The sequence below is a fragment of the Artibeus jamaicensis genome, unplaced genomic scaffold (assembly GCF_021234435.1).
Source record: "Artibeus jamaicensis isolate MK-2021 breed Jamaican fruit bat unplaced genomic scaffold, CSHL_Jam_final contig_373, whole genome shotgun sequence".
Classification (NCBI taxonomy): Eukaryota; Metazoa; Chordata; class Mammalia; order Chiroptera; family Phyllostomidae; genus Artibeus; species Artibeus jamaicensis.
In genome coordinates, this window is record NW_026521807.1 from 4,462,021 (window position 1) to 4,471,690 (window position 9,670).

The following is a 9,670-nucleotide window of genomic DNA, read 5'->3' on the forward strand; positions in this document are numbered from 1 at the left end:
GAAGCTGGAGGTGACCACAGGGAACAGTGACAGAATAAAGACCTGGTTGCTAGGGTCAGGGAATAAATACCAGGAGCCTGGAGAACAGGTGGGGCCTTAGCTCCTGGTCCCCTTTCCCACCTTCCTTCCCCAATAGGTTGTCTGAAATGTCACTTTCCACCTAAATATCATCTGCCTGGTATCAGACTTTAACTCTGGTTTCTGGCTTCTGCTTAGTTCCCATTTGCACGGATAACCATCACCTTCCTGGACTCTCTAAGGTTTCCTGCTTTCTTTGTGCCCTGGTTACCCACCCTACTGACTCAGCTGAGATGGAAGTGCCCACCCTCTGAAACTCTTAAACCTACTCCTGATCTCAGTCAAGAGTCTTTGGACCCTAAGATTGTCATTGCCTTGTTTGAAAGTGGATCACTTCTCCCTGTCTCCTGGAGTTTTCTCCCTTCCTTAAATAATAGCTACCATCAAGAAATCCAACAGCAGACTGCAAAGAAGTTTGAAAATCTCTTAAAAGAAATGAAAGATTCTCTTAAAAATATGACAAATTATGAAAAGAAGTTTGTAGAAATAAGAGAATCTTCTGAGGAAACAAATATCTCTGAGACTGCATCAGAACTTGAAGAAAATATCGTAGGACTTGATAAAATAAATGAAGTGCTATTGAAAAGCCTGCTTGGCTGTTCAGACCTGGATGAAGAACAGAATAAGAAACAGGAGATGGTGTTGGAAAACCAGAACTCAAAGGATGTGGTACAAGGTTTGGCAAGAGATTTGGTAAATCATTCAGAAGTAAAAGGAGCTGTAAATGAAACTCAATTAAGTAGGGGGAAAGCAGAGTACAGATTCCATCACATTCAAGAAGAAAATATCAAATTTAGGAACAACATGGAGCGGTTACTACAGGAAGCAGAACACTGGAGTGCGCAACATACTGAGCTTAGTGAACTAATAAAGTTGTATCAGAAATCTCAGAATGACATAAGAGTAGCCCTTGAACGCAAAGGAGTCCATTTCCAAACTCATCTGAATGATCAGGTGTCAGTTAATCAGGAACTGGAGGAACAGGTGAGGAAACTGAACCGTGGTGCGTATTCATTACATTTGATTGCAGCTTTGCTGGAGAATGAATGCCAAATCTTACAGCAGAGGGTAGAGCTTCTCAAGGAACTCTATCATCAGGAAGATGCAACTCTGCAAGAGAAGCCAATGTGCATAACCTATGCACAGGACAAGAAAGAACAGAAGCCATTAGAAGCAGAGAAGGTAGAAAGGTATAAGCAGAAAATGCAAGACCTGGAAGGTACATTTCAGAACAGAGTCAAGTTCCGTAGAAGCCTGGATTCTTGTCGTAATAAGAAAGCTCGTAATAACAGATTCAATACTCGTCTTGCAAGAGCTCTTCTGGGAAAAAAGTGGCCAGCAGTCTAATATAGAAAATACCAAAAGTACAAAAAAAGGAAATTCTTCAAAAAACTCTAAACATCCAACTGCAGGCATCATCAATCATCAAATCTAGGGTAGATCTTTTGGTTCAGCCAAGAAAAGAGCTATAGAGCAAGAAAATTAACATATCTACCACCTCAGTAGTTATATAAGTTTGGTCTTTTTATGATCATTAGTGTCAACATCAAGTACATAACTTGTCATCATTACAATCTGCTTGTTTTGTAGTTATTAGGTAGAGATTCTATGACACGTTACTAAAAATCAGTTACGAGTGCAATAAATATTTAAATAAAAAACAAGAACAAACAAAAGAAAGTTTTGGTTTTTGTTTTTTCTAAATCATAACCTGGAATGGGGGTATGGGATTCTGCAGAAAAAAGTATGTAGCACCTTAATAATGAATCTCTGAAGTTCACTTTCTAAGTGCATTTCCCTTTTTCTTATTTTCCACTGAAGTGTGGGAAGTGCTGGAATAAAAAATAAATAGCAGATAAATCACCATTACACAGCCTTTCCCTTAGAAATTTCTCCATCCCCTAAATCTCCTTTTTCTTAATATAGCTTTCTTGCTCCTCAGCTAGTGAGTGGTGGGTATACCAGGCAGCAGAAGCCCTTGGAGAAGAACACCTGGGCTTGTTTACAATAGACGTGTGTCTAGGTGTTGTTCAGCGCTGGAGAAAGTCATCCCCTTCCTCCAGGTGGAGACAATAGAATTACCCAAGGCAGCAAGCAATATCTTCTGTTAAGGAAGCTGGACTTCTGGTTCCAGAAAAGATGGAGCAGATACATTTCTCCCTATTCCTCCCATTAAGCAAGCTAAAAACACTGAACATGTGTATAAAATGATCCACAAGGCTCCGAAAGATGAAGAGAAGAAGGGCTGACCAGGGACCCTGTATTTAAGGAACAGTATGGTGTTGAGTTCCCTGAGTTCTCTTTTGGTCTCTTTTATACCCTGAATAGAGTGCTGGAGGAGCCCAGCACACAGAAATGCCAATGCATTTAAACACAATATACCACCCCACAAAGCCTCCTTTCTCTTGCCAAAGGATGAGGAAAGGGACAGCAGGACAAGACAAATCTTTGAACAAAAACTGCCCTGCTCTACCTAAACTGCCTGGGAAACACCACGCCTCCATCCTCATCCCCATCATCAAATAGTGGAGAGCCTGGACTTGACCGGTGCCTGGCGGTAACGAGGCACCCCCCACTTTCTCCTGGGGTGGTGCAGAGGAGGCAGAGCAGCGTTCTGAAGTTCTACCACCACCTGGCTGTACAAGGTACTCCCTGACCCCCTGACCCCAGTGGGGTGGACTGTCAGCGAAGGCCACACGGCTGACCTAGATTTCTATACCCCTCCCCTGTAGGCACAGCACCAGAGGGAGCCTGGGAAAACAGAGGATTTAAATAAGATGCAGGGTGTCATAACATAATGCTGAAGTGTCCGGGATACATTAAAAAAATTACCCACTATACCAAGAAAATCTCAACTTGAATGGGAAAAGATAACAGATGTCAACCCTGGCAGGACACGGATGGAGTCATCGAACAAGGATTTCAAAGCAGTCATAAAAACACTTTATTGAGCAATTACAAACACACTGGAAACAAATGAAAAAAGAGAAAGTTGCTGTAAAGATACAGAAAATATGGAGAAGAAACAAATGGAAATTGTAGAATGTAAAAAAAGTAAAATAAACTCACTGGATGTATGCACTGATAGAACAGTGATGTCAGAGGAGAGTTCATGAACTTAGGAATTTCCCATTCTGAACAACAGAGAAAATAGGCTGAAAAAGAAAAAATTGAGTCTTAAGAACCTGCAGTAACAAAGATCTAACAATGGTGTTTTCAGAGCCACCCCCACAAAAAGGGTATAATGTGGGCTGAAACAGTATGCAATGAAAAACCAGCTACATAGTCTCCAAAGTTAGTGAAAGGCATAGACCTAGAGGTTCAAGAAACTGCCTGAACTCCAAAAAACATAACCTAAAAGAAGTTCAAGGCACTCAATCAAATTTCTGAAATCTATAGACAAAGTAAAACTCTTGAAAGCAGAAAAGACTTGTTAGATGCTCCAATGATCCAAATAATGTCAAATTTAGCATCAGAAATCATGGAGGCCAGAAGGAAATGAACATTTTCAGGAACTGAAAAAACAAAAGTCAACCCAGAATTGTTTACCCAGTGAAAATGTCCTTTAGGAACAGAGGTGAAATCAATACAGTTCAGATAAAGGGGAACTGAATTTGTAATTACGCATTTGCTGGGAGAGCCCCCTTGGTTAACATAACCAATCCTCATTTTCTGCCCTCCTTCAAGAAAGTGAGTGGTCCCTTTGGCCCCAGACTTTGCCCTATTCCATTTCCAAATAGGAATTTCACACAGGAGGTGCTTAAATTAATGAAACGAACAACACTGCTGAACCCAACAGACATTTCTTGCAGCTTAACTTGTTAGTAGGCATTACCCAAACAAATACTGTCTGTGTCATTTATCTGTCAGAGGTTAGGGGACTGTCTCTCCAGTTCCTAAACTGTGCATGGAGCTTCCCTGGGAACCACAGCAAACTCACCAGGGAACTGCAGGGTTTTTAGGGTTTTTTAAAAAAGATTTTATTTATTTATGTTTTAGAGAGAGGGGAAAGGAGAAAGAGAGGAAGAGAAACACCGATGTATGAGAGAAACATCCACTGGTTGCCTCTTGCATGCCCCCAACCTGGGACCCTGCCAGCAACCCAAGCATGTGCCTTGACTGGGAATTAAGCTGGAGACCTTGCAGTTTGCAGGATGGTGCCCAACCTATTGAGTCAGCAGCGCCTTTCTTAGATTTTGTGAGAGAAGCACAGCAATGTGCAACGTGTGTTGCCCACAATCCAAACTTAAGGTAGTCATAATTTCAACATGAACTAGATTGCACATCGCACCACACCGGGAAGAGAAATTCCAATGTCAGGAACTCAGGCATAGGGCACATCTGTTTGAAAGCAATTAGGATATGACGTTTTCAGTTGGGCAGAACTGATTTTGGAACACTCTGAAATGTAGAGAAAATATTTGGTATTTCTACACAGTTGAGCAAATTTTATGGAAACTTGAAAACCTAGTTAAAAGCAAGCTCTAGAAGATAAATTACAACTGTACAGATAATGGAAACTCAAAAGACTTATGTAACTTTGGAGATGTTTGTTCACATTTCAAGTTAGGGTGAGAAAGGGACTTTGGAGCTGTCTCCTGATTGTAAAGATGGTGACACTGGCCTTGTGTGGCTCCTGGAGAGGTTTATTTACATTAGAAAAGGGTTAGTGAGAAGACCCAGGATTCTTTTACGTAGTATTGTCTTCAAGGAGTAGAGGTATTTTTTCTCTTCTTTTACTTATTTACTTTTAAGATTTTATTTATTTATTTTTAGAGAGAGTGGAAGGGAGGGACAAAGAGAAAGAGAAACATCAATGTGTGGTTGCTGCTCCCACACCTGCTCCGGGGAAGCTGGCCTGCAACCCAGGCATGAATGTGCCTTCAATTTTGTACCTGAATGCATAATTCTTTTCACCCGGCAGAGAGATACAAGCAGCTTTTCTTCCCCCTCCTCTTCCCTTGACTGTGAATTGAACTGGTGACCCTTTGGTTAGCAGGCTCATGCTCAATCCATTGAGCTACACCAGGCAGGGCTCTGCTTTCTTTAGATGGGAAAAGAACTGCCTTTTTTTTCCCCCCTAAATGTTTCAATTTATTTTCTCAGCATTCCTCATTTGTGCAGGATGCATGTAGGGTGTGACAAATAGTTCTCACGGCCTCTCTCCAAGGGTAGGAGTTGGAACAACAGGAACCAGGACAATTATTCTTACGTAAGTGAAGGGCACCAAAGTTTTGCCATTCTCAGGCTGCTTTTTGGAACATTGGTTGTTAAGCTATTAAGAAACAAGACTCAGAATGAATCTTTGACCCTTCCCCCTTTCCTGCCTAAGAGGTTCAGACAAAGAAACCTGCTTCAGGAAGACCTTAGAATGACGCCGCAGCCTCATTTGAGTTAAGAATGGCTAAACAAGAGGGCTTCAGGCAGGTGGGCGCCTGCAAACTAGACACCCACTGTGTGCCGCTGTTCCTGAGTTGCCAAGCAAGAATTTTCCTGCCTGTATGTTCTGCTCTTACTCAACTGTCTGTAAATCGCCCGTTCTCACTTCTAAAATCTGCTGCCTGCTTCGCCACGTTTGTTCTATGTCCAAAAACATCTTAGATGTCCCATGTTGCCTCACTGTCTGGAATTTTCACACCTATGTGAATTCTCTGTGTACATTTTTTAAACTTTATTTTCTCCTTTTAATCTCTATTAATTTGATCATTTGTCCAGCCTAGAAGAACTTAAGAGATGGGAGAAAAAATATTAATATTTTCTAGGCGCCACGTAAACAATCATCATCTGTCTCTGATGTGTGCAGTCGGGCGAAGAGGAATCTTAAAAACCCAACAAAAGTTGACCGCAGTACCCACCACAGGTTGATTCTATTATGAATGAAACATAAGGCACAAGAAATGTTCAGGTGTTGGAAGTACTGAAAATACAATTCAAAATATTGCTTCCTACTCCATAAACCAACATCTTGTTCTCATGTTTGGAATATGTATTACTTTACAAATAATCTCAGAGCCAAAATTCCCCTATTCCAGCCCTTAGTGAAAAAGATTTCCAGTGACACAGTACTGTGGGAACTAAAAGAATCACATGTTTTTCCATTTGCCTTTCCTTCTAATGGAAACTATTATCTACACTGTTCTAAATAGAACCAACCCTCTTGATTAATAAAACATTGTGCAGTTTATGTCTACACTTTACCAGATATGTGGTTTATATTACCAAATAAATAAATTACAGCTTTAACTATAATAACTGTTTCTAAAATAAATTACAGCTTTTTAATTAAGCTTCAAATGCAGCAAACAATCTCTGCTATATCAGACCCTCCAGCATTTAGTTTAATATTTATATGTATAATAAAAATTGTTCTTTTCTTGCTGGCAGAAAAGGGGTTCTTACAACATTGAAAGAAAAGCATTTCAGGGACCACACGTGCGAGGATGAGGTGTAGTGATAAGATGTAATGAAGATGGAGCAGATGCAAAGGACTGTCCCCAGGTGCCCGGGGGCTGTGTCTCATCCATGGCCAGGTGCTTCAGCTCCATCCCATTGTGAAGAAAGTCCAGCCTTGTCCTCATCAAGTCCAGGAGAAGGGTCAGGGTCCAGAAATTTTGTGCCATCAGTTCAGTCCATTCCAAAGCTTAGTCCAGCTCAATGCCCACATCCAGCTAGTTTAGCTTCTGTCCCCAGGGGCATTCCGGCTGGCGCTGTGCGGCTGTACCCAGGCCAGCACTTGGAGCCTGCACTAGGGCCTTTGGGGCTGCTGGGCCCACGTGGCTGCTACAAAGATAGCTTGTGCAAACAAACAGGCAAACAAAAAGGCTAATGAATATGTGTTTCCCAGAGAGGCCTTTGTTCAGCTTTGGTTATATTACCTCGATCTTGGAAAAGACCAGGCACTCTTTCAAACTAACCAATCTCTTTCCAGTCCATCCGGGCCTTGTGCTGGGCCCTCCCATTAACCAATCCAGTCTTTTCGCCAAATTAACCTCCCCTTTGTGGTCGTCATCTTGGTTCCTACAACGCATGCCTTAGAAAAGTAAGTGGACCTCCCCTGTGCCCCCGTGGCTTCTACTCACATGCACTTAGCAGAGGAATTTTCCCTTTATTATTTATTCCTCCCCCACGTAGTTAGGCAAATGGACCGGTTACACCTTGGGGAGATCGGAAAGCCCGTCCTTCCTCCCTACACCCGGGTGGGGGATGGACAGAAGGGCGATAATCCCCTTGGCCAGGCATTGAGGTTATCTTATCCCCTGGAGTATATAAAGCTATAGTTCTGACCTAATTAAGCTTAGCCGGTTTTGCTTTCTTCTCTTTTATTGATATCTAGACACTTACACTAACACTGCCACAAGGTTATATATGTTTTTATTCAGTAACAAAACATGTAAATCAGAATTTCTAAAAACAAGGCATTTTTAAGGTGTTTCATGTGGGTTCCAGCACATAATAATCTATTAGTTTTCTTCAATTAATGTAGAATTTATTTGGAGAAGCAGCATGGCATTTCATACGTGGAAGGACCTTTTAGCCATCATTTGTTAGCAATAAAAAGCCAAGATGTGCAATCAGTGAAAATCTGAAACAAGACTCAGCACTGATTTGGTGCAGAGTTCATTAACACTATATTTTCTCGTACCTGAGAATCATATTTCAATAATAGTTAAACTGTCTTTTTTTTGGAACTTTTAGATGTCCATTCCCATTATCCGTATACTTATGTCCAATGGCAATAGAAATTTTAAGATTAAAAAATACTCCTAGAAAGGAGAAATCCATACACATTTCTTTCAAATAAATTTTTCCCAACACAGGGGTGTAAAGTACAGAATAGGGAAAATAGTCGATAATATCGTAATAACTGTGTATGGTGTCAGGTGGATGCTTGACATATTGGGGGATCACCTTGTCAAGTGTATGATTGTTGGGAACTGCCCCACCTAGTTTCAGAAGCTGTTTCCCCCCCATGGCTAAGGCTGAGTAAGGGTCCTTGGGACCATAAGCCACTTAGGAGACAAAGCTTATCTTCCTTGTAGGGGCACCACCTCTGCCCCCTTTGTTTTCACCCTGCTGGGCCCTGGGTGGATTACTGGTTAGCCAATGAGGGGTAAGAGTCCTCAAGGGAGGGATGACCCACAAGACAGGCATGGTCACAAAGGTGCCCTCAGGGAAGGACTTGGGGGCTATAGCAAAAGGGGGTGATGGACCCTCGCCCCTCGGCTTTGACACAGCCTGGGTCCTCATTCTGTCTGAAAGGAGTCTCCTAATCTCTTGGCTGCCTTACTTCCCCTGCCTGACTTAAGCCTGAAAGAATGCCTTAAGCCTGAAACAATGCTGGTGGTGGGTGCGGCCCTGTGCTGGAAAGGGCGGGTTCCCTAGGGCAATCAGGCCTAAGAAACAATGCGTAAAATCTGATGAAACCTACTTTGCTAATACCCTTACTTTAAATAATAAGGGTCCAAGCAAGAAGTGAATTTGTTCCCCAAAGTTTTATGGCCCTTTAACTATCTGACCCTGACTCAGAATAAGCCCTCAGAGTTCTTTGAATGTTATATATTGTTTAAGCATTTCTGCCTGACAATGACTGGTGAGCTGTACGTATTGCTCCCTGTATTCCTGTGCAAATTGAACCTGATAAAAGCTTGTCAAGGCGAGGGTGAGGCACTCTCCTCTTGAGAGAGTGGCCCAGTTGCTCTGAGGCTTTTTCTCCTCTTGAGAGAGAAGCCACGCCATCCCTTTTCCTCCATGGGACTCTGTGGTCCATGTGAATTTGTCTCATCTCATCCATAACACTGTGGACCCCACGAACTTGGGTCCTCATCATATGATTGTCTAATCACTATGCAATACACCCAAAACTAATACAAAATATTGATGTAAACTGTAATTGAAAAATAAAATTTTAAAAAATTTCCAATAAATCCTTTAGAGTAATAGAGACTCTTGATTTCAAAGTTCTTGGAAAATATACATGTGTATATAACATATTGTTTTATTATATGTAAAGTAAAAATGGTATCATGGAAGATGCCCTGCACGAAGAGAGAGGTGATTCTGGATCCTAACTTACTGGGTCCTAATTGTTCCTTTTACAAGGTGGAAATAGCAATTTTCTTTTGGACCAGGACTACTTCAAAGATCCCCCAGCTCTCATTCACTAATATCTTACTGTCTTCTGGGGAGTAGGAACATATTAGATGAGAGATTTAGAAACTATACAAAAGCAAGCAGGGCTAAAAAGGAAGGGAACAATAGCAAATAATCCAGGCACATAAGATGTCTGGAAGTAAGGGTCATTGACATTTTGAAGTAAAAACAAAGATAATATTACATAAAGGAGAAAGGTGCCCCAGATCAAACCAATGTAGAGAACTAAATTTATCATGATCAACTTATTATTGTTAATATTTTTAATGTTCTCCTGTACATGTAATTAATGTAGAAAGTCATTTTAAAAACATAAGTTTTTAATAACATAACTAAAGGCCTCAAATATTCATAATAGAAGTGAAACAGTCAATTGACTGTTTTTTTCTTCTTACAGTTACATAGTTTTCCAGAGGAAACCACTAACCATAAATCTGTATTT

The 9,670-nt window shown here is 41.2% G+C and overlaps 1 protein-coding gene across 1 annotated transcript; it reads left to right on the forward strand.

Moving 5' to 3' along the window:
• Nucleotides 1–311: 311 nt before the first annotated feature.
• Nucleotides 312–1,425, forward strand: SPZ1 (spermatogenic leucine zipper 1). The gene is given in 2 exon segments (XM_037159297.2): nucleotides 312–325; nucleotides 327–1,425. Coding segments are annotated over 2 exon segments (1,113 nt in total).
• The last annotated feature ends 8,245 nt before the right edge of the window (nucleotides 1,426–9,670 follow it).